Source organism: Pezoporus flaviventris, unplaced genomic scaffold, assembly GCF_033815535.1.
Source record: "Pezoporus flaviventris isolate CSIRO_AGI_PZ_B2104156 unplaced genomic scaffold, CSIRO_AGI_Pfla_v1 ptg000001l, whole genome shotgun sequence".
NCBI classification, from domain to species: domain Eukaryota; kingdom Metazoa; phylum Chordata; class Aves; order Psittaciformes; family Psittacidae; genus Pezoporus; species Pezoporus flaviventris.
Window position 1 is genome coordinate 37,994,915 of NW_026892549.1, and position 25,958 is coordinate 38,020,872.

General features: G+C 36.5%; 1 protein-coding gene across 1 annotated transcript in view; it reads left to right on the forward strand.

Annotated features, from left to right (window-relative positions):
- XIRP2 (xin actin binding repeat containing 2) overlaps positions 1–11,638 on the forward strand; it is a 39,921-nt gene extending 28,283 nt beyond the window's left edge. The window contains 6 exon segments of the mRNA XM_061446979.1: positions 4,016–4,123; positions 4,451–4,523; positions 5,201–5,334; positions 9,186–9,319; positions 10,319–11,193; positions 11,196–11,638. Of these exon segments, the coding sequence (XP_061302963.1) occupies positions 4,016–4,123; positions 4,451–4,523; positions 5,201–5,334; positions 9,186–9,319; positions 10,319–11,193; positions 11,196–11,638 (1,767 nt within the window).
- Positions 11,639–25,958: the final 14,320 nt, after the last annotated feature.

Genomic DNA, 25,958 nt, shown 5'->3' on the forward strand with positions numbered 1-25,958 from the left:
TCCTGACAAAGTTTGTAGGAATGCTAATGTAGCAACTGCCAATTTTCTAGCAATTGCACAGCGTAAGACTGAATAACAGGACAATGTTAGTGAATGGTGAAAACCTTACCTTTTAGTGAAAATCTTGCATATAGTGTCCAAAACACCTTTAGTATATACATAGAGCTAAGCAAGGCTGACAAGTCATAGAGATGACGTGCAGATAAGTGAGGTCTCATGAGAAATTTCTGCAAGAATCTCACAGTACTGATGCACAGATGATACCATGCTAAAAACATAAATAGGAAAAAAAGCATAGCTTTTGAGGAAGAAACAAAGATTCACACTGAGTAAATCATTCATCAGGTCAGTCATTCTATTATTACGAATTACGTAACTGAAGGTTTAAGATCACAATTTACTTCTATTGCTGCCTAAAGGGAACTGCAAGCTTGTACGTACTGACAGCTTAGAACAGTAAATTCCAAATCTGCCGATACATAAATGATATTGCATTAGCTAGCTTCCCACAGAGTTTATATGACAACCACAATGTACAGTTCAACTAAAAGCTGTGTGTTTCAAACGTGCACAAGTAAAAGGCTTTCTTGTTCTTGGACAAGCTTTTGGGCCATATGATCCCCTTGAACAATACATACATACATAGAATTGTATGTGTTTTATGTACATATGCATATAAAAAGCATTCATAGTCTTAACCTCAAAGCTATTTTTAATTTTGTTTTTTTTAGGAAAAGCATGTTTTTGTTGTCAGAGCAGTTGGTCTAAAATACACAGAACAGTTACTGAAAATTCAAATCTGGGCACGTTATGCAGTAAGAATGTTATCTAAATTATTGCAAAGCAGAGGTGCTAAAACTGATGTGTGAGCCTCTAACATATAAAATGCATGTAGCAATTACAGTTCTCTTCAGTACCAGAATCTAAATGCCTGCATATAAATGTACTCTTCTAACAAAATGTATACAAACTTATTCCAGATCTACATCTTTCTTTTTTAAATAATATCATTTTAGGTTAGAATGACGATTTATCCAAATATGCAACAGGGTACTATAGTCCTCTGTATTACGTACCACAAAGATATTCATGGAGAGGACAGCAGTCCCCATAAAGGGTGACTTGAAACAAATGGAAGAGAATGGATGGCAATAGAAGTCTGAAATGAAAATAGAATGACCATAAGAAGCTGTTCATGAGCTAATGCCAACAATCATCCAGCTGACGGTGATTTCTGAAGCTCCCTTATGAGACAACATAGAATAAACAAAAAGTAATTTAAAGGGGATTCTTGGGAGAAGGGAAAAGCAACTGTAATACGTTGTTTTTTCATTCCTGCCGCCAAAAGTGACTTTGAGTTGTCTATCTGTCCTCCTCCCTTGCACAGCTGGAGGGGAGCTGTTTGCTTCTGATGCTGGGATGCAGATCTGGTTGATTAAATAACCTTACTTGATTAAATAACTTTGCTTGATTTAATAATGCACAATACAGCAGGAATTGTATATGCCACAGAAACAAGGGATCAAGTTCCCACAAGTACAACTCTTAACTAGTTTTAAATCTAGATCATGATCTTCAGCCACAGTCCTGTATTGGAGGCATGATTTATCCTGCTTACTAAGAGTAACCTTAGCCCATGCAGACCATCAAATAATTCTCCAAAATCTATGGGATCTACAAAACATGCCACAAACTCTAATGGGGTAGACTACATTAATTCTATCTACAAGATATCCTATCCCATACCCAACAGCTGGCCATTACAGAGAAGAGATGAAACCACAGGTCTTCCTGCTCGACACTTGTTTGGAAAAATAAACAATCAGCATTTTACCCTCTGTGACTGGAATTTCAATTAGCCATATTGACAGACACACAAAATATGAGAACCTTCAAGATCCTCTTCCTCCCTGCATGCCCAGAGCAAAGCTGTGTATTTATATTGCCAAAATCTGGCCTATAATGTTTAGGATGAATTTCACTCAGTCATAGCTGTTGCATTAAACAATTATAATCTTTTGCAATATGGCAACTACTTCATAAGCAGTACCAAAGTTATAGCAATAAAGCAGTAGTGACATTCATATTAGATTTGCTTCCTGACTACATTAAGCCTAATTATATTCCTTTTTAATACTCCACACCATTCAAAGGACACATAATGACTGTCATGAACATATTTTGTGTCTCATGAATGAGCTTTTACAGTAATGACTTCTTAACTTACATATCTAAAACATGTACATTAGAATAGAAAATCATCTCTTAAATGAAAAAAGCGTATGTATGCATAAATATATTAGAAAGCATATCCATATAAAATGAAAAGGCATACTATACATAAATCAACACATAAGCATTAAACAGAGATGGAAAAATTTGTAATTCGTTTTGTTTGAACTGCCTCTTTTCAACTTGGTGTAGGGTTAGCTTTACATTTCCTCCTGTTGTGCAGCTCCCTCACAACTGTTGCACATACAGAACTTGCGAGTGTAAACCATGCTCTGACTTGCTCTCTCCTCAAGCCTCACCTCACTTTGACAGTTGAAACTTTGCAGTAGATACAATTAATTTTGATCCTGGTATTAAATCATTTACTGGGCCAGGAATCAGAAAATTTATTTTACCTTTTGTTGGTATAATTTTAATGCATCTTATAGGTAAGACAGATGGTTTGGCAGCACCAAGGTGAAACAGAATTCCTAAAGCCCACAAAGGGGATGCATGTTGTTTTGCTGCCATAGAACCTAAGAGCCTTTGCTGCCTACTATGTGGCAGAAATTACCAGTAAGGCAATGAATGCTCCCCTGTATCGATTCAGCAGAAATGTCACTGAAGATTCAAGCAGTGTAAGCATTCCTTAGTTTGAAGGTGGAATAAATCCCATAAATATATGCTTTGCCATGGGATGACTAAGGGAGAGAGGTAATCTCTTGCCCCACAATTAACTGGATTTCAAGGAGATGCCAGGATTTGAGAGGCAGGAAGCTTACTGATCTCTGTTGCACTAGATGTATAGTAGCAATCTCAGAAACACAATTTCACACTTGCATTACATCAAACACTTGGGAAGCTCTTGCTGGAGGAACAAGCTCCTTTCATTTGAAAGCTTGTTATCAGTAGAAACTAGTAGGCAAGCTTCCTTCTCACAAAGGAAGAAAATTTGACATGAGTGAAATTATTTGTTAGATGTTTCTGTGTGCATGCTAGTGTGCAAGAGAAAGGAAGCACACAACTGCTGTCTTGATAACATCAATCTTTAGGATTTATTTCTTCTAATCACTAAATTGCAAAGTACTACATGAACACAGATAATGTGATGTAACACAAGTTCTGTGACAGGCTTTAAATAAGAAAACAAATCACTGCCAGAGTCTGGAGTTGAACTAAGCATAAGATAACCTCAGAAATCAGTTTAAACAGACATGTTAGACAGTGCTTTAAACTCTCAACAATATGTTCTGTTTATTACACTGCTGTTGTCAGACTTGTAGATACAATGCCAGCCTGTATATTTTATAGGATGTTCTGGTTAGCCTGTGGGTCACATTTTTCACAACTGCAATTCAGCAAGATTTTTGCATCAGAAGAGCTGTATAAAGCATATGCAGGAAGTCAGCAACTCTTATTACACTTCCTTTTACAAAGTTGTATTAGCCTGCTGACTGATGATAGGTAACAAGCTGATAGCAGAACACATAAAACTGGAAGCAGTAGTCCTAGTCACCTTCATCCCCTTCCAGACTAGTGATACAGTGTGAGTACTCATGCAGCTTTCTGTATCTGCTGGCTAAAGTAGAGCTGCAGTAACAGAAATTGAGATCTTCTGTGTTATAAAAGAGTCTGTTCCAATTTTTATGGCAACAAATATCGATTTACTCTGCTGTAAAATAACTGTTCTAGTTACACCATTTAAATTTAATTTATTTGTGAAAACCCTTCATAGGAAAAAAAAACAAACAAAAAAATTCTAATTTACTATTAGCTATTAATGTGCAATTATTTTTGTCTTTAGGAAAAGTTAAGTAGGAGTCAAAATACCGTATCAAGGAGCACCAGGGAAGCTGAGAGCAATGAAATAACCTCCAAAGAAAGTCAAATGGAAGCCTCTCAAACACAAAAGGTAATTATATCAATTAATAATCATCTCATTGAACAATTATACTGATGCTGATACATATCTGCTTTGCCTCTTCCACCTTTACCACTTGGTGCAGCAAGATCTGGAAGTTCTGCTGATAGCCTCGCTCATTAGGCAGTGCGTAAGTTTTTAAAGGTGTTTTATTAAGCGGTTTTAATTTATTATCGTTTTGACATGGTAATTAATTAGGTTTCCATTCCTATTTTTCTTTATTGGAACATTTTAAATACATATATTTTAAATATTGAGTATGTAAAATTCTTGCATATTTCACCAAACCCTGTAGTAAAGTGAAGGTTTTGTGTACAGGCTTCTCATCGTGAGCAAGTTACTCCAGGGACAAAAATGGCTTCCACATGGAGTCAGAATACTGATGAAACAGGTAAGAAGTGGCAGGAGAATAAAGGCTCACAAGTGAGCAACGGCAAATGTCTTTACTCACACAGATGTGCTGCTCTTAGCATACAAACATGAAAACACACATTGCTCTGAATTCTCTGCAAAGCACATTAATTTCCTTCAATGGGACTTAAGAAATTAGTTTAGAATTTGGGACAGAGATGGCTTTTGCATAAGGAGGTGGCTTAACATATGCATTCAGTTCCCTGAAAAAAGTGAAGACTTGAAGAATTGTCTGAAAACATAGGCAAACACTAGCCCATGTACATACAGAATTGTAGATAAGAAAGGTTTGATTTATAGCTGAACTGAATATCCCTGCAGAATATGACCAGAGTGTTAAGACACTGCTGCTCCTGCAGTTTAGTCCTAGTATTGGAATTCACACATTATATTCCCCCATAGACCTGTCAACCTTTAGCCCTGTCACTCCACTCAGGTATGGCAAAACAGCAGGTGATAGATAACATGTCCCTCAACAACCATTCCGTCACTTTCTCAGTGGATTTCTGTTCACAATCAAGTGACTCTCTAGACTTCTGCAAGGCTACGTGTAATTTTTCTAATGTAATAATGTTTTAAAATCCACTGATAAAGTCAATTTCATAAAATGCAGGGTGGATGAAAAATGATCTTTTTTTATTATTCTTCCCATTGCAGTAATCAATGCAGCTCAGGACGAAGAGCTCCCAAAGACTGTAACACAGATTTTAAAACAGCAGATTGAAAGGACAGTTCAGGAAACAGCTGTTCACTCTGACAGAGAGACTGCAACACCTGCAAAAGAAGTAAAGGTCTGTGTTTTTAATAAGAGGGATTTTTCTTTATGCAAATTAGAAAGGGTGAAATTAAGACACTGGTCTGCCAAGCAGTCTGAATTTCTATTTTGACTGTGATTGTAACCTATGAAAGTGGTGGGAATATATGGACATTAGAAATTAAGTGCATGTAATATGAAATATATTGAAAGCTCAACAAGTACTCACAGAATGTGACAGACAAAATAAGTAGACCTTTATAAAAACTTCTGCATTCCTATCCTCCTCTGCTGAATACAGTCTCTTACTTCCTTGTTTTGAATCTGTAAATATGTATAATTTCTGTCACCACAGATTCCAAGAAGCATAGAAAATGTCACTTTCAGAAGAAATGAAAATGAGCATAAGCCACGCATAACTTTACATTGTGCTCATAATGCAAAGCCTTCATTTGTTCATTTTGATGATTGAAAGTGTTCAATCATCATTTTGCATTTTGCAAGAATTTCACATTTCTTTTCACTGTGCAAATAGTGCAGCTTTTATTTCAAAAGGTCTGTTTTAAGCATTCTGAGCATTAGCTGATGCATTGTGTCTTTCCAGATCTTACTATAAGCCTATTGCTTGGATGCCTGCAGAACTAGCTTTCAACAAGAATAAAAATAAATAAATAAATAAATTTATATGTAACTTTAAAAAAAAAACAACCCCCTTTTGTTCACGAAAGATGGAAAATATGTACCAGGAAATTAAATTGCCTTCAACAGTTAGTTCATCAGCCACCTACTGCTACTACTTCAGCAAGCAGGCTACAGGAAACTTCTGCACTAAGGTAAAAAAAGGACGGAACTGCTACTTCTGCAATGATTTGCTCCAGATCCCATGAATAGGGAAGCACGGAAAAGTTTTCCACTACAAAAGCTCCACTGGAAATGACACAACTTCCCAGTCCACTGATTCATCCATCTCTCCAATGAAGCACATGGTCTCTGTAGATCTGTATCCAAAGCAAAGCAATTTATATGAACTAAGATGTTTATACAAATGTACAAGTAAGAAAACACTTAGAGAAACATTACCTAAGACTTCTAATATTTTATCTGGTGAATCTGAAGCACAGAGTATTATGTCAGATGTGCAGCAGGCTATATATAGATTTGACTTCATTATTCAGATGTTCACAAGACCAGAAAAAAAATGCTTAGAGTGGTGTGAAATCTGGAGAGGAGAGGTCCTCTCTGTAAGATGGGTCTTTGAGAACCAGCCTTTCTTTTTAATTAAAGATGACCCTCCAGACCCAGAGCTAGAAGCATTGTAGACCAGAAAACCATTGCAGGCAGAAATATTAAATACATAGCCAGTCTCTTGCACTGCGTGTACATGCTCCTGGCTGTGCAAGAGGTATGGACAAGGCTTTTGCATTAGTTAGAGACGGTGTTCACGCAGTCACTTGGATGTTTGAAATGCAGCCACTGGACCCTATGAATAAGAACTATCACAATGAGCCATATCAGATGAAACTCTTATCCAAAAAGTTCCTAGTGGTGATGTAAAGAGTCTGAGGCACGTGCTGGAAGCACAGAACCTAGATAAACTTGGGCAGCTTAATCCACTAGATGTCCTTAACTTGTTGCAGCTGAGGTCTGAGCTGAAATAGCTTAAAGGAAGTGTGAAGAGATGCATAAAATATTTTGAACCTCAGCCACTGTCTGTTACCAAAACCAACTCCAGTCAAAAACTGGAGAATGAAACTGTCAACAGAGAAGACAGTGAAAAGAGGCATGTCAGAGTAGTAGACCACACATTTAAAAAGCAGCCTTTACTTGTGACCAACAAAGACCTGTTTATCTTTAAAGTGGTACATGGAATCTCAGTGGATGAAAAGATGAGCAGTGATGGGCACGAGGCAAACAGTTAATTGAAACACAGCCTTGGCACACAGAGAATTCAGACAAATTAAATACTGCTGAAACTTCACCACAAAAATCAAAGCAAGATCAAGATCCCACAGAAGAAGCAGCAGCCCCTGTAAAACCACAGCAAAGCACACTTGCTGATTCTAAATTTGATGGCAAGGATTCTCAAGTAGTACAAAAATACAATGTAGGAATTCACACAGATCTCCACAAAGACAAGAAGGCTGAGCAGCTTAATGGAACTGCAGGAAGATGCAGGAACTGTTGTGAAAGCTTCTAGCTGCTATCTCTTCCACCATTATGAGGATTAATGCTACAAGACCTACCCTGAAGAATTATATAGAGCAAAATAAAAACAAAAACATATTAAAAATAGGTTTTAAAATTAAAATAGCATTACTGTTGTATTTGAGAAATACTAGCGTGCTAGGAAATGCGCACAGAACGCACCTGACTTCTCATGCTTAAAATCAATGCAACATCCTCTTAACTGAAGTAAAACATTGCCTGTATGAAATAGCTCTAGAGATAAAATAATGGTCATGTTTTGTACACATCTGTTTTCAGTTTATTAAAGCAGAAGACGTGACTTAAGACAAAGTCAACTACATTTCAGTGGGTCTCCTGTTTGAGAAAAATTACTACAAGAGTTTCCAAATTAACATAAAAATTTGCCTGCTCTTCCCTGCTGAGCACTTTTACCAGTTGACACAGCCTTAGTCTGAATTAAGGACAAACCCATCTACCATCAAGAGTCCAGGTTTCACATCACTAAGGAGTGTAGCCACTCAGTGTCTCTCAGAAATCTGAGCTACATTTGAGGCTATTTTATAATTAACAGTTCTTTGGGGGATTTTTTTGTTTGTTTTTATTGGTGGTTTATTCTTATTGCAAATTCGACATTATTTTGAAGATATTTAATTCTCAGCATTTTTCACAGCTCCATTATGGCACTAGGGATATTTTGCAACTAAAGCTGTACTTAGAAAATCTACATAACTTTCTGTCCTGATTTGTGAATTGCTATAAAATCAATACCAGCAGGCAAACCAAAACCAGACAGAATGCTGAAAGGGGCCAAATTTTCTGCAGATGTCAAGGGCCATTACTATTGTTAGTGAAGATAATACAAGCAATTATTTGATACACCCTATTTGTATTTGTCTGCTAGTACAGTTCCCACAGCAATACGGGAATTAGGACAGAAAAGCCATCTGCATTTTTGCAAGCCCAATAGATTATCCATTATTTCTTTCTGTCCCTTATTGGTATGAAATAAAACTTCTATTCGTGCTTTCTACTTTACAAAGAGCTAATTTCTTTTATAATTAATTATACTTCATAAAAGAAAGGATTTGATAGAGGTGGCTAATATGATTGTAGCTAACTCAGCCTTAAAAATTAACTGAAGAAAGTATCAGCTCTGAAAATGAAAATTATAGAAGTCACAAATAACTATGTCCATAGCATATCTGGGCCATATGAGTGTAGAGTCTGTAGATTACCACAGAAGTAGAACTCCCTCATGTGTTTTTGGCATGATCAAGTAAAACTTCCTCATCAGAATTTCAAACATTTGCCCTGTTTATTGATCTCTAAATCACATTGTAGATTCAAAGATTATACATACATTATACTCAATTCCACTGATACAAGTAAACCTTTTATCATCCTATCTCATTTCACAAAATAAGTAGTTATTAAAAATAAATGGAAATACTGTACCTGGTGTAGTGAAGTAAATAGTCTTTTCAAATGTATGGATTTCTGAAAAGGGAAAGTTGAACAGTATTTCCACTTTCAAGGAATTATTGTTAGTTGAACAAAAAATGAAGCCCTAAAATTGACAGCTGAGATACCAGTTAATGCATAAAGAAAACTACAGTTTTAACAATTAACAAATGATATAGTTAAAAATAAATCCCAATATGCAGCTTAAACTAACTCATACTTTTTAATATGTGGTTCTAGAAACTGCAGATTCAGGAAAACGAAACGTGCAGACTCTGTCAACAGAGAGTTTACCCAATGGAGTGCCTAGTTGCTGACAAGCAGAATTTTCATAAATCATGTTTCCGATGTTACCACTGTGGCAGTCAATTAAGGTAAGAATTAACTGCGTGTTCGCTCATAGAACTCTGCATCTGAATATAAATGCAGACGGTGAAATTATTTTCAACTAGGCTATTCAGCCTGGAGGATGTTGGGTTGACAGGGAGGAAACCTGCGTTCCCCCTTTACTTCTCTGCTACTGACACCTGAACCATTATTAACCAAAGGCCTTTAAATTCTCTAAAGAACTGCTTCATCCCACTACCTTCCAAATTCTTCTGCATATTGTTTCCTACTGACTGCTCCAGACCTTCAGGACAGCTCACGAACCAGAAACAGTAGATACAGCAACTTGGGTGGAACTTAAAGCATGTCAACACAGACCAAATTTCCTCTTACTTTTTCTCACCCATAAAATGAACGATGATGATTCTCTGCATTAGCAAACCACTCTTGTAACCTTTATACAAAATGCAGTAGCTATCTAACAGTTAAATAGGCTAACAGACTGCTTAGGCTAACAGTTCTGACTTTAACACTTTGGAGATTAGCTACATGCATTTCCTCTACTTCATTTAGGAGCAGAATCAAAATATAATTAAACAAAAAATTCTATAATTTGCACAAAGGTTACAGAAAATTTGCACTGTATTTTCTGAACCTATTTTGTAGAAAAATAGAGAATTCAGTCTTTAATAGGATGAAGAAAAAGGTCCTAGCAACCCCAAAGTGCTGTGGAATTTTGCTATTTGAAGCTTATGCTATGCAACAACTGAATAGATATATGTTCTTTCTAAAATCACAAAGCATGATTCTTCTCAAACATTTTGACTTTGAAATTGCATGGGAATTCGCATTAGTTTTATATACTTTTGTTTTGGGGTACAGGGTGGTTAGAATTGGCCAGTACATTGAATTTGCTCTCTTTCTGTTCTTCCTTTTCTTTATATGTAATGTCATGTAGGGGCACTTGAAATACCAAGTAAAGTTTAAAATTCACAGTAGATTTATGATATGTAAAAGTGTAAAACAAATTTCCTTCCATTCGGCAGCTTGGGAAATTATGCATCTCTCCATGGAAAAATATACTGTAAACCCCATTTTAAGCAACTTTTCAAGTCAAAAGGAAATTACGATGAAGGCTTTGGACACAAGCAGCATAAAGAACTATGGAATTCTAAAGAGCGATGTAGCTCAGCTGGCAATACTCATGCTGAAGAAACAAATCCCATTAGTAGTATACCTGTTGATCCTAAACCAATTACAGACATTGATCAAGACTTGTACTCAGGTACTGATGGTTCACTACCTGATATTTTGGATAGGAATTTGAAAAAAAACACAGAAAGGGGTAAACTAAAGCTGACATGGCCTCCTTCAACAGGTGAGGTAACACCTAAGAAAACATTTTCTATTGAAGAAGTGGCTAAAGTAAATAAGCCGAAGTGGCCCCCCGAAGGTTTTGCTCAAGAAGGTTCTAATTTAAATACATATAAACCTCTGGGCAATAAAAAGGATCCTCAGAAAGAAAATGCTGTGAGCAAGCAAAATAAAAATGACACTGCAAATGCACAACAAAATCAACACTCATCCTTCAGTGCTCTGTCTGAAAATGAAGCCACAAATACCTCTAAAGCAAAGAAAAATGAAGCAGGCAATAAGGGAAAAGAGGAGGAAGCTGGGAATGTGCAAGATAAGTGGAATAAAACAGGAGGATCACAGAATATGGAGGAAAGTGGGAAGGATTTTAATGGAAGTGATAAAGTGATTGTGTATGCTGCTGGGAAGGAGCAAGAGAAAAAAATAAATGAAACTGATGGTTCGGAAGTTGTACAGGTTACTAACATTGATGATGTAACAGTACAAAAGAATCACAAAGAATTCAGCTTAAATAACAATAACAATTATGCCACTTTTTCACACCTAAACATTTCAGGCAAGAAACAACCCTCTCAGCTACAGCTAACCCAATGACAGCATTAAGCCATGCAATTTGCACGGTATCGCAGCATGCCTTTACAAAGCTGGAAAATCAGTCTGGAAATGAAGAAGTATTTGAGATGTATGAATCTCAAGAGAGCTATTGTAGTGATACTGTAACTGTTTCACAGGATGAACAAAACTCAAAAGATGAAGATGCTGTTACCTCTAATAATCTTGCTCAATTTAATAAAGATGCCACTTGTCAGAAGTCTCATATTAGTACATTAAAGGAGGCAACTAATACAACATTGCCTGTTGATATGGAGTTGGCATGCACTGGAGAAGAATCAAAATGTGACAAAAACTTAAACACTATTTTTTTATTTGACACTCTGAAAACACCTTTCCTTAAAAAAAAGCCCAACAACCTGGATTTAGACTGTGGTTGAATACACTCTGTAGATATAACTAAAGTTCCTGCAGCCCATATTCAAAAGAACATGGGAATTATGCTACAGAACTGCATGATATTAATGCCTGTCAAGAAAGTGAAATAATCAAATTGTCAAAGAATGACATAAATACAAGCGTAGATTTACTGAGCTCAAGATACACAGCTGTTCCATCATTCCAAGGCGAGAAATTCAAGTTCAAACAGCTCACTGTAGAAGAACAAATGAAAAGAAATAGATTCTATGATGAAAATGAACAAAACAGCTAAGTGCTCAGCTACATCTGTCACTCATTATAAAGTAAGTCATAAATAGGTATTTCTCCAGTTATTTTAGTCCTTCTTGAGAAATCTAATGTCCGTATGAAAATTTGTATTATATACTGTCAATTACTCAGACTTTACTTGCTCAGTTTATATTTAAGGCAATGAAGATGTACAAAACAGATTTTTTTCAGTCTGTAATTAAAACAACTTCTCTCTCATAACAAGACATATTTTGAACAGCACAAGAAATATTTTACTACATGACTGTCCTGCAGAAGCATAATAATTCAATTTTATTGTTCATCATTTGTAAGAAATTGAGATGTGAATCACCTAGTCGTGTGCACAAACCAAGAAAAAAACATTTCCATAGTTGTTTTCTTATGTATTGTTATTATTGTAACTGAGCTGTTGCTTCATGATGTATTATGTACATTAGCTCATACTACAAGATTTGGGGTTTAGTTAGGTTTTTGGGGAGTTGCTTGCTTTGGTTTTTGTTTGATTTTTTTTTCAGTGACATGCAGTACTTAGTTTAAAATGGACTCACTCTTGAAAAGTAACTACAACTGATTGGTGAATAGTACTGTTATGCTCTATTCCTAGAGCTGCTACTATGGCATTATATTGTATGACAGGGAAGGAAAAAAAAAAAAAAGACAACAAAAAGAAGTGTGTAACTTTTGACACAGGATAAACCCAAATATCCAAGGCAGAACTGGAACAAAGTTTGGGAACACTGGGCAATTAAGACTAGTGGTTGTTTTGATAACTATTTCATAGTCATTTTAACTGAAGCAGCTCTCCAGTTTCATATTTAAACCTGTACAAACTTACGCAGATTTAGTACTTTTTTCCCTTTACATGTTTATGAATTAACATGTGCTCTCTTAACACTATTCCAGCTTGCATGAAACAGCAAAGTATCATTTAACTGTTGACAATGCATAATAAAAAAGCACTTTACAAAAAAAGTATTTTATGACGGTTTTTTATATGAATTTATACATATGATTCTCCTTAAACAGTTAGTGAAATTCTTCATGTGATAATTAAACTAAAGTTTTGTCAGAGGGAAAGGGCAGGATAATTAAAATACAGTTTTCAAAATAATTTCTGAAGTATCTGACAGAGACGTGTGTTCAGAGTATTTTACAGGAAAGACAGGTTGATGTTAATGAAAACATTTAAGAAATAATTGTGTAGAGCTCTAGAACAAAATATCTGCTGCACTAAAACTCATTGCCCAAAGCAATGGGATTGTGGGGAAGTGGATATCCACTCTTCTTCTGTACCTACAAAGAAACAACTATAAACTACACACACACAATATAAGCTTTACATAGTACTTCTTGCACAAGAGTCTTGAAGAGAGTGAATCCTCCTCTTCATGCGTCATGCTTCATTCCTTCCAAATATTCTCATGAAATGCAGAAATAGAAAAGACCCCTTAAAACAAATGTGCTCAGACGGGTACTTAGCCTTCGTTCAAGGCACTCAGATACAACTGTATTTGATCACTTTGTCAAAAAACATTAGCCTACAGGCCACTGTGAACATTTAGAATTATTTTGGCAAGATCCCTCTCTCATTCCATGGTTTTAACCATGATAAATTACTTTTAAAACCCCAAGAAATTATTAAATAGATATCAATGACTTTATTTGCCTTTTTGTGTAGATAACACAACTAAAAATAACATCAACAAAATTCCTTCCAAGACAACAACAACCAAAAAAATCTCAGAAAATGCAAGCCTGATGAAAACCAATTGTCTAAATGTTTAGAGCTCTACACTGGCTAAACTTTTAAATCTCCCCTATTCCCCAAAATTTCTTCTTGGGTATAAGACCGGTTTTGATCTTGAAAGTGAAATGGTGGATGTCTGTTTATGTGTATGTACATTGGTGTGATAATATACAAGTTAATCATACAAGCACAAAGCTAATATGGTTGCAACATTTGTACCTGAAGTACAGTCCTGTGCCAATTTTCATTCTCCTGCATGTTCTGATTAATTTAAACTTATATCCTACAATTTAGAGGAATGACAGATACCGGTTATGATAAAAAGCCCACTCATTTACACCAAGAAATTAATGCCTCTGAAAATATCCTTACAAAATACAAACTTTTCTGATTCCCCTAAACAAAACCACCACCAAAAATGAGTTACAGAAAAAGAATGTTCCCTTTGGCCAGCTAGAGATGAAATAAAGGCTTTGATGAAACAGTAGAAAAAAGCAGGACTACAGGGAAAAATTTCTTTCCAGAGGAAATAATATGTAAAGTCAACTTACATAAATGATGTCCTGTATGGGGCAAATCTCCTTGGATATTCCATGGTCTGAATTCTGCTTAGCACAGGACAGACAGAGAAGTGCAGAGCCTTCTTCTAGTGGATTCATTTGCTTTGCACTCTCTTTTATCAGTGGGTGGCCTTTTTTCTTCCCCAAGTAGCAAGGATGAATGGTAAGGAAAAAATTAAATTACATTGCCTAATCATTCATTTGAAACACAAGCCAGGTGTCCCATTATACTGTCTTGGAGTTCTTACACAAATCAGGAGGATGACACCCTGGAAACCTCTTCTAGAAAACTGATAGCTACAGGTAATAAAAAAAAATGTAACAAATGTAAATCATCTGGAGAGAAGGAGGAAAAAATAAAAGGAGAAGAGTTCGTCAGAACTTCAGCCAAAAGCTTGCAGCAGGAGTAATCAGAGACAAGATAAGGCTGGAACCCACCAAGATGTGTGTTTGTCCTACTCCCTTTTTCCATGAAGGCAAAAGAGATAGGAGATGCACGAGTCACCCTAATGTATACATATATATACACACACATTACTATTACAGAAGTCTTACTCTGGAAGAGAATGCATATAGGAGCTGAAAGTGAGGTTGGGATAAAAGCTTTAGATAGAAAGTAGCAACCTTACAGACTTTCTTTAAATGAAATGTTTTTAAAAATCTTAGCATCCACAAAAGCTATAGTTTTGTGAGACAAAGTTGTTATTCAAAGTTTTAAATATTTTTAAGTTTATCCCTAGCCTTTCCAAGTTTTAATTCCTGAGTTTAAATAACCTGTCATCAGTTTGTAAAAGTCCTACTGTGTGAGATGCTTGAGGGCTCCTGAGAGAAATCATGGCACCAGAGCTCCCGTTCTCTCAGCAGGATAACTTCCTCTGACTACTCCTTGGTTTCTCCTCTTAGCTCCCAAACAGGATATTCAGCAGTGCCCACAAATGGAACGTTACAGCCATGGAGGACAGAGCTGATTCATTTCCAGCACAGCTGCAGTCAAGCACCATTCAACAGCAAAACTGCACTGACAAATAGCAGCGAAACAAAACATCTCTGCATCATCATTTAGTACAGGAGAGATGCAGTCTGAAATTGTATTTTCACTAGGTAGTAGTGAAAGTAGACATCTTCACTGGCTAGTGAAGATGTCTACTGCTTTTAGAACACAGCAGGGTTTATGTATTCTACACTCCAAAGCACCAATTAGAGAGATTAAAGAGTCTTGCTTAAATGTCTTGTTAAGAAGCTTCTGAACTGCTGGGCCAGCACTGGACTTTAGAGGACTTATAAATTTGCAGTCCCTTTGCAGCTTCATTAACATAATTGGCACAAAGACTTACTTAGAGCTACTTAAATTGTTTTTATAGACGCAGCATATCAACTGATCCCTTTGGAGTCTTTGGCAAGTCAGAGGTATCCTTAGAACTGTAGAGGGACCTAAATAACACATTCACTATAATGCCAAAGTAGACTCCTCCTAGGTAAAGGACTTGCTGAAAGCAAATGCTTGATTACTGCAAAAAGTGTACTTAACTTGTCTGTCTTCTGTTAAGCATTTATCTCCTTCATACATTTTAATAGGCATACCTAGATGAGCACCTTAAAAGACACAGTGTTCAGCATTTACACTAAAGCTATGTTAAGGATCTGCCTTATTCTAACACAGAACAGTTCTTGCAATATCCCTCCAATAAATAATTATAGTTCAGGCCTTATTTTCAAAGTGCAGGATAATTTTCAGAATTACTTATATAAGATTTGGGTCATTTCAGTCAAGCACATCTCCAACTGATAGGTATAATTTAAAAAAACATTAACTACCCTGGATACACTCACAAAAACAGGAAAATATGAAGTCAAAAAGAGACAGATTAAAACCTTTGTCTCTTTTCATGTTTTCATCCATTAAGAGGCACCTAAGTGAAATGCTTTGGGTGAACTTTACTGACTTTCACAAGCAGAATTTTACCTTGTATGTCAGTTACATTTGACGATTTTGACATGAAAAGCACTTTTAAATGTTTTAAAGACAGTAACTGTGTTAAAATGGGCTTAGGACCATAATCAGACTGACCTTACTTTTGGGCTTTCTAAACCATTAAATGACAATTTAAACACAAAAGGTCTGACTTTTCAGTACAATCCTTAGACAAAAAAATAAGGCAGCTATGTACTGCTTCAAGAAAGAGACGAAAAATTCAAAGTTTTACCTCTCCATGGACCTATATCCTATACCTTCCTCACTTCCCCTCTCTTAGGGTAGAGCGTGGGAAAGCGTTAAGAAAGAATAAAGTCTTCACATGTATTACGAATGTGTTTCTCATTAATTGAGTACATTACAATTTTATTAAAAACCGACATGAAAAATGTACCACACAATTGCAGCAGGTGATTTTCAAAACCTCATAATCTGGTTAAATTAAAAAAACCACCCTACATCTCCTAGAAGAAACTCAGAGGGACATCTACATGACGACAGCTAATTTCAAATCCATTTTGCCTTTTAGCTCTCGACACTGTAACCATCACTATCAGTATCCATTTAAAATTACTTTTAGACTGATGCAATGACATGTGTGACAGATGTTGTCAAGGAATAATGTTCTATTACAACACGTACTTATGAAAAAGCTGTTCCTTCTCCACAAAACCTGCATATTCCAAAGTGAAAAGATGGCGGCCACGCTTATTGCAGAAAAAAAACCCAAACCAAACAAATACTTCATTTCATGATAAAGAAAGTCACTTCTCAACAAAAAAAAAAAAAAAAAAAAGCAAGATGACTTTTCAGTACAAAAGGTGTATTGGTTAAAAACTTATGGGTGAATGGAGCTTCAACTGCACCATGAGGGGATGAAACTTAAAAGAAAGTACTTCAATATACTGTTTGGCAAGTTAGATTATGTTATCTTATTTGTAATACTGGTGCATATATTATAACAAAAAGAATAACTAATTTATATGAAATAGTCTCAGAATGTGCTTCCAGTTTGTGTCTGTGATCACAGTTAAGAGCTCTACAGGATATTAGATGAAAAGGAAGAAACAGAAAACTACAAATTCAGAATGTATAGCTGGACACAAAAAGTAATTTTGCAGTTCCAATCTCAAGAGGCTTTGAACAGCTTTTTCATAAGGTAATATTAGAGTGGAAATAGCACATGCAGAGTGTTATATACTGTTTAGAATCTCTTTTGCTTTATTGTCTTCTGTAAGCTGCTAAGCTGTCGGTAGCGTACTCTTCTATTGAGGGCTACAGATTGAGTCTTGGTGGCTTTCACTGAGGAAACTATTTTGCCGAAGTGGGCAGTGGTTTTTATGTGCCTGGAGAGAAGGTAATGAAAAGTTGCTTTAACAGGATCTGGCAGCTATCCATGCTGACAGCATGCCATAAAACAGAAACAGCATGGACTCAGCTTCTTGGGCCAGAATGTGGAGCCTAAATAGTTTTCTTCAAAACAAAGTATTATGACAACAACCAAGACTACCTTTATATGCTCCTAGAGGCAACATGATATGAACATTGGCTAATAATTTATGGCAAATGATATTTGAAAATACTGATGTTATAAACTAGCATACTTTAGGCTGCTCCAGCATCTTAATTTTTTTTTGTTGTTGTTGTTAAAGAAAGTATATGTGCACTATAGACACCAAGACAGAAAAATTAGGGGAAAAAAAAAATTAATAGGGATAATTTACCTTATTTGTGAAAGCATCTGTGAGAAAACTCAGCTTTATAAAATTCTTCCAAATAGCTTCCAGCAAATTTGGTGAGGCTGGGATTAGGTCTCCAGACATTTATGCTCTGTAATGACATTTCAACACTACTGCAGCACTCCAGAAAACAAATCATTTTCTTTAACCAGCTATAAATTTTATCATCACCTCCAAGAGACAGAGATGACATAGCCATAAACAGCATTATGTTTCTGTGCTCTGGCTATTTCCATTTGATAAAGTAGTTTATCATGGTCAAATGTTGTGGAGGGAAGGTAAAAGGAGCTATGAAGGCAATCTGTATTTGCCATTCTTCTGCCAGCCCCAGAAACGAGGAAAAACATACATTTCTTTATATGGTCACTCAAGTTAAGCACCAAGTTTATCCAAAGTGAAGGACATAATCAAAACCATCTCCAAAATACTTAGGATAAATAGTATATAAATCAAAATTAATTCCTTAAGTGCATATGGTTACCCTGATCAAAACATATTTTTAATTTCTATAGTAACCACTGTAAAAACAAACCTCAGTTACTCTTTACCTTAAGGAAAATTTCCTCTGATATCTTAATGTCTGCCCAGCAAACTTCTTGCATTGTACTACAGAACTGCCATCTTACTGGGGATGTTCAATGTCATTAAACTACTACTCTATACATTTGTACGTACAAAGGGACATTCGGTAACATGGATCCTTGTATTCATTTGTTTGCATCTGAAGTTCAGGTGTTCACACTGCCCCTGTTAAGACACTAGCAGGTGTCAGTTCAGAACTTGTTCCATCTAGAAACTCAAAAACAGGAAGGCAGAAAACAGAATTATCATAAGGAATTTCTTTGTTGACACTAAGAGCACTGTGCTTATACAGTGTCCTGTCTAGAAAAGGCCTATTGAACCGCTAAACAACCTAAATGTGAAAGGAGGAAACCTGCACCCGGTGCCAGAGTGGAATTATCATAATTCTCTTTAGTAGTTTCAAATTAACATTCATTGGGGATTTCCTAGGAATGCATTTTTTCAAATGAAGACATGCCTAAGCAGAAAAGGTGGCTAAAAGGTGGAAACTCTGCACCTCCTGTACCTTTACTGAGTTTCTTCCACTTGCATGTACATGTATTACTATTTGTACTAATATCTACTACATTATTCATTATTATGTGACCGTAATTTTAAAATGTTAACCCCAGTTCACAGGGTCATGAAATAAGATCAGATGGACAACCTTAATTTTATCATTTCCTAACATCTGAGTGGTTGATTTTCAAAATTCAGTGTACCTTTAAAACATTTGCTGGAAACAATACATATGTGTCAAATAGAATTACACTGGTTGAGTTCTGAAAATTCAAAATCTAGATCCACTTGAAAGTTCTGGAAACTCTTAAAATCCAGAAGCAAAATATCACACCTAATGGACTGCTGGAATTTCAAGTTTTATATTAGCAGTAATTCCTCCCCCAGTTCAAGTTTTGGAATAATATTTTCAAGAATTTTCTAGAATCATTCTTCTTTAACACACATTAGATGCTTTTGTGGAGCAGAAAAAATACACCAATAGCTATACCTGTCTGGAGTGACTTCTGTAAGGACACACTCCTACTACAGCAGTATCCTGCTAAGCTGTGATGCTAAAATCTTTTATTCTATCCCATGGAGTCATGCACATGTCTTAATTGAGGGGAAAGGTGATATCATTCTAGTAAAGGTTTTGCATACTTCCAATTAAAAAAGAAACACTGTTTTCAATAGCTTATAATTTTGTCTACTGTTGAAGCTTTTCACATAGGAAATGACAGACAGACTGATTTATTTTTAAAGCTTTTCCAGAAAGGCTTCCTCCATTTCCAGGAAAGACATCTGGTAAGATGTCTGCCCATGCTAAACAAAAACATATTTTAGCTGAATAAACTTAAATCAATCTAGTGCCTTGATTTTGATGTGGTTCTATTTTGACTCTATTTGCAATATAATTTTCAATTTCAACATCTCACATTATTTTTTTTAATGGTACAGATCATGTCCTGGTGATACATAGTCAGGAGAATGTTTTTATTAGGACTTTTAACTGAATTGCTGCAGCAGCTGGAAGATACATAGAAGATTGTAATCAATAAGCATGAGGTCATATTTTAAATAATTGAATAGATAAAAATACTAAATACTTGTGCAAGTAACAAGATTCATCCCTCCTATGCTCTAAACAGGGTGAGTCCTAAGAAAAACACTATGCAATCACAAAACTGAAAACTGCATCAGACAGCTTTTGAGTCCAGGCATTCTCGCTTTCAGACTTAACGGTTTTTAAGGTAATATATGAATATCATACGTCTGGATGTATATAAATACTCATGTATACATAAGTAAACCACAAGCAATCAGCAAATTACTGTAACACCAGCTGTGTATATATAGAACTACCAAGCTCTGCACCACTAAATTACTTCATAATCTGGTGACTTTACTTTTTTCTACCTCATTCTTTCTATCCATGTACTCCATTTTTATCATTCCTTTACTTGCATTATAAGTTCTTTGGGTCTGAGACTATGGACAATTTTTTTCTTCCAGATGATAAGCAAATGCACATGGCCAAATGTTCCTAATGTGGTTCTGTCTTTACATTGATTAAATTTTTGCAGCAATGTCCTCAGCCCCTTCCCAGACAGACATCCTTAACTATGTGGATGCCACTACAGAAACAGAAATGTGTGAGTAATTTTTCTTAAGATGCTCTTCAGTGAAAATACAGGTGATAGAACCAGGCCAATGTGTCATTCATAAAATAGTCCCAGAGTTGACAATTCCAACCTTTGCAGTACCAGGGGACATGAATCCTGAATTCTGGTAGATGTGTCCTTCTAGAAAATGGAATTTAATGTTAAGCCATATCCCCTTGATTGTAAGCAAATCAAATGGCATCTTTACCAGATGACACAGGACCAAGCTCTTTGTTTATGAATAGCAATTGCCAAATCATCTTGCAAGAACCTTAAAAAGAAAATTGCATACAAAACTATAAAATAAATGAAAACATTAATCATGATGGAACAGAACCACATTGCCAGCTGTATTCAGCCACTGACTGTGATATGAAGGCTCTTCTCTCTTGGTTAACCTGAGAGGTGGATTAATTTTTTGATAATTAATGTCATAGGTAATAATGCAAATGTTTTTCAAAACAGCAGATGATCCACCACAACATTAAGTATGGGCTGGGGAGCAACAACATCTCTAATGTGCATTAAAAAAATAAAAAAAAAAGGGATAAAAATACCTAAATTGACTGCACCAATGGAGGAATTAAAAAATAATTCTTTCTATGTCCTGGTCACTCATGCAAAGCAGGATTGCTTGGATCTGAAAACATGCTTCACCACCTATCCCTTCCTCAATGGGGATTTTACATCACTGTTCAAGGCTGTTGCAAGGAAATATATATTTATGGAGTCTTTAAATACTTCTAAGTGTATTCATTATGTTCATAGTGACATTGCTATGAAGGACACTCTATAAATGGAAGCTGTGCTTGCAACTGATCACTTCAGATAAACATCTTGAAGGACTCACCTAGCACACAAAGGAAGTTGCCTTGCTTTACTTATGGGGAGAGTAGCTCTCTCCAGCTGACATAATACATGAGAGATAAAATAATGAAAGGAAATACATCTTCATGCAGTGTGAAATCAGATCACAATGCACTTGTGGAAGAGATAATGTGAGCAAACTCTTTGGGGCAAGAACTTTGTTTCCTTACTTGTCTATACAGCACCCAGCACATAACTGTGATTTGCATCTCAAAACATATATCTACATAATATTAACAAATGGGTTAGCAAATGAGGCTGAATAACACTAGCAAATTATAATGTGTTTAAAAATGAATAATCAAATATTACTCCCACAGATCTGTAAAGGCAGTGCTGCATCTATGCATCAAATATTCATACCCTACCAAAGGGAGGAGTGAAATAATGTTTCTCACCAAAAGGTTATTTTACAGTTTGATGTAAACGATCTGCTGATACACTGTGCCTCACAGAAGGGCTCAGTTAATACATTATTTGCCTTCTAACACTAACTGGCAATACACAGTTGGGACAGCCGACTTCAACTGATCAAAGGGGCATACCATACCCTGTGAAGCTGTGTTCAGCAATAAAAGCAGGGAAAAAGAAGGGGCGGTGCGGGTATGTGTATGGGTGTACGTGTGTGTGTGCACATGTGTGTGAAATCCATGGTTACAAAGGATGTTTTCTGATACAATCACTGTGTATATTGAAATCCTGCTTCCCAGGAAGTAGCTGGACATCGCCTGCTGATGGGAAGTAGTGAATCAATTCTCTCTTCTACTTCACATCTGAGCTTTGCTTTTCTTATTAAATTGTCTTTATCTCAGTCCTCAATCTTGTCCATCTTATTCTCACCCCTTGTCCTGCTGAAGTGTTCAGAGAGAGAAACTGGGTGAGCATCTGGCAGCTGGCAGGGGTCAACCCACCACAGTAGTATATCCACAGTAGGATATAACCACAGTATTTTATAACCTGGATGATTTGTCAGCCTATCACCATCCCGCAAATGGTTTTGTGTTTTCTGGTACTCCTCCTGGATATCAAACCCGTGCTGCAGTTACTTGTCTTTGAAAGCTGGTCTGCAATAGACTCACTTACTTAGTGCCTGGTTATTTCCTAGTAATCAAAGATATAACTTGCATCAGAAAACAGTAGCAAGTAATGATGCAATTTATGTATGTCTATAGGTAGAGCTTGCATCCAAAAAAAAACCCAAACCAGGCAGGCAGGGTATTAGAAACAAGGAAGACAGATGAATCAGTGGAGAAAAGACACGATGAAGCATGGGAAATCTGAAGATCTGATGTTTAGTATAATGAGTCTCCAGCTGGATGCACAGTTAATATCAAAACATAATACTAAGACTCCACATACTGCTACCTACATTAGCAAAACATTAACTCCCCATGAGGTGATTCTCTCCAAACCAAATAATTTCTTATGTATAAAACAATAGCAGCAGAGAGATGAAAAAGTAAAATGCCTACAGGAAATCATGGACAGAACACATAAAAACTTAAGTGGGAGCCTAAACCACTTTCTTTAATAGGGGAGCCACCTGGGGCCACAAAGACTTTCTGAGAGGATGGAAATGGAGTAATTTTTCAAAGCATATGCAGTATTAGTAAAAAACAGACCCTCTCTTAAAAAACGGATGTTAGAGACCAAAGGGTATACAACAGCTCTATTTCTTTTTTGTGTAGTTGAATTTCAGCATAGTCCCTTCTGTCTGGCGAGGTCTCCAATACCAGACCACAGTTTGCACCTTGTAGGCAGACTTAACAGCTAAAACAACGATTTAGTATGTGTGAATCTTGATTTATGTCACCTCTAGAAATCTGCTCCTCCTGCTGACAGAGCTGAATGTGGATTATATTTCTTACACTGTTTCTGCTATGAATAAGAGTAGTTCAGCTCCTGTGCGCCGTTGGTACTTTTCAAGAGTACTGTTACACTATATCGTTTTTCAGAAAGAACTGTCAAACTCTTCTGCCTTATGGGACCAAAGGCTAAATTACAGTTTTGCGGGCTAAACCAATCTATGCAATTTTATTGGGATAAAAAAACCAACACACAACTGTTTCCCAAGGTACCAAGAGGTCTGCTAAAATTCAGAAAATGTTACATGTACCATAAAGCACTTTAATGAACAGCATCATATTTCAGGTGTGCTGCTCTTTCCTGCACGCTTTTCAGTTACAGTTATTTGGTGCTTCTATGCCTGTAACAAGTCTCCCTCTGAGATGTTCTGTCTCATAAACAGGATATTTAGCTGTTATGTGAAGGATTGCTTTTCCATTTGGGACAATTGCTGTTTAGAGCTCTTTAGATCTTTAATTGTGCGAAGATATATTACTTCTTTTTTTTTTTTTTTGGTAGCTAAACTGCAGGTTTATCCTGTCAAGTAATGATTTAGTCATCTTACCTGCTGAGCTGTGTGCATGCTAGTGAAAAGCTGCCGTTGAAACTTAAAGGCTACTCTTTTAACGTGAAATTAATGTTCAGACAGGATATCTGAATTATATGAATTTCTGTTTACATTTTTATATAAAGTTTAAAATACCAAAAATAATGACAGTTATGTTCTAGTTTCTAGAAGTGCTTCACTTATAAGGATTACTTTTCATATTTCCTCCTTCTCTGTAAGACTTATACCTGTGCAATGCTTTAGTTCTGCAACATTTGCAAAATTGCCAACTGTAAATAAAGCATGTTTGTTGGTTGTTATTTGGTTTTTTTTGTTTGTTTGTTTTTTTTTTCCCAAAGATAAAGATATGGCTGGCATCAAATGTTAAAAAAAATGTTTAAAAAACCCAAACTAACAAATACCTCCTGCTTTAATGGAGTAAAATATCTCATGCTTTTTAGTAAGTACAAAATACTATTAACACAGTACTTTCTCAAGGCTTGAGGTGGCTCCTGAACTAATAAAACCAATTTGCTAGAAGAAAGACGTCTCAGACCTAGCTATTGCAGCGTCTAAACCCATAAGCATTTAAAGCATTTCTTGTTATTTTCTTCCAAACAAAAGCAGGTGTATTCAATGTTCACACTGGACACAGTAAACACAAACGTATCATCGTTGCAACCCAAAAAAAAAGGCGAACAGTTGAAGAATGGGAGGAAAAGAAATCTACTGCTGTAGTGGATCAGTCTCACCAGAATAAAATTTGCATTAAGAGGTTGCTGTGAAAGGACATGACTTTCAGGTTGTTTATCAGCAGTAGCAGTTCTAAACTCAGCACAGATGAGGGTACCTGCACCTGGTATAAACTGAACAAGTATTTCTGTCCATCGTTTCCAATATTAGTATTAACAATAAATTCCTTCATTAAGACCTAACAAACATTTGCTTATGACCAGATTGAGAGGTCGTTTCATTTTAGAAACATTCCTAAAATGCCATGAAATATGATGGTAAGCCATCAGGAATTAAGACACCTCACCACTCTTTTGAATCAGTTGATACACTACAAAACTGGTACAAAACTGGCATTTTTTTTCTTAAAAAGCAAATGTCAAAACACTGGATGAAGACCACCAACACTGGAAAGAACCCAGCAGAGAAACATCTTTCTGAAATGTTTCCAACTATTATTCACCTGGGTTTTTAGAGAATGAGACTGAAAACAGGGTAGAGACATTTATTGTTACTGAAATCTTAAGAGTCTATTAATCATTAATTACAGAAAAAGAGTGATGATAATGCAGTTGTTGTTGTACCCTTCTCATGATGTTACATCCACTTTACAACTGCTCCTCTCCATCCCCTGCCTGATCAGTTTCACTCTAGGTTAGGAGAATGAGGGGGTGACAACAGTGGCTTGTGAGCATTTGGAGTCCCTGGCCAGGAGAAGTATGATGGTCATGTTTATGATTTGTTCTTCCTCCTCTAGGATCCACTTGAAGTCATTTTTAATCTTTGCTAGTATGCTTCTTCACTGGTCTGCAGTTCCAGTTCTACAGCTGAACTTACTACGTATGTTACCTTCCAGCTATGTCAGATACTATTTCTTTGTTGTCCCTAAACCCAGTTTTGTCCATCTCCAGGCCTGAATTTCTTGAACTGACCACGGGTAAGACATAACCATTCGGTCCCCAGTACCAAGACTGCGCCCTTGTCAATACTCCTCTATGGTGCACGCTAGGTCTTCACTCCTCCAGAGCCTCTGCTACCCCACCTCTACATTACATCACTGTGGCGAGGGTACAAAGGACCTCATTCCACAAAGAGTAACAGTGATGCAAAACTATCCGTATAACCCTTAAACACAAGTTAGCCATGGACTCCTGGTCCACCGGTGGAATTGCTGCTACAGATCACTAAGGGGACCATGGGTGCGGGCAGGCCGGGCACAGCCAGCGGGCCAAGCCGCAGTCCCGAGGCCTTGCGAACTCGGTGCAGCCGTCACAGCGCACCGCCAGAGCGGAGGGGGATACGCGCGGCTCCCGCGCG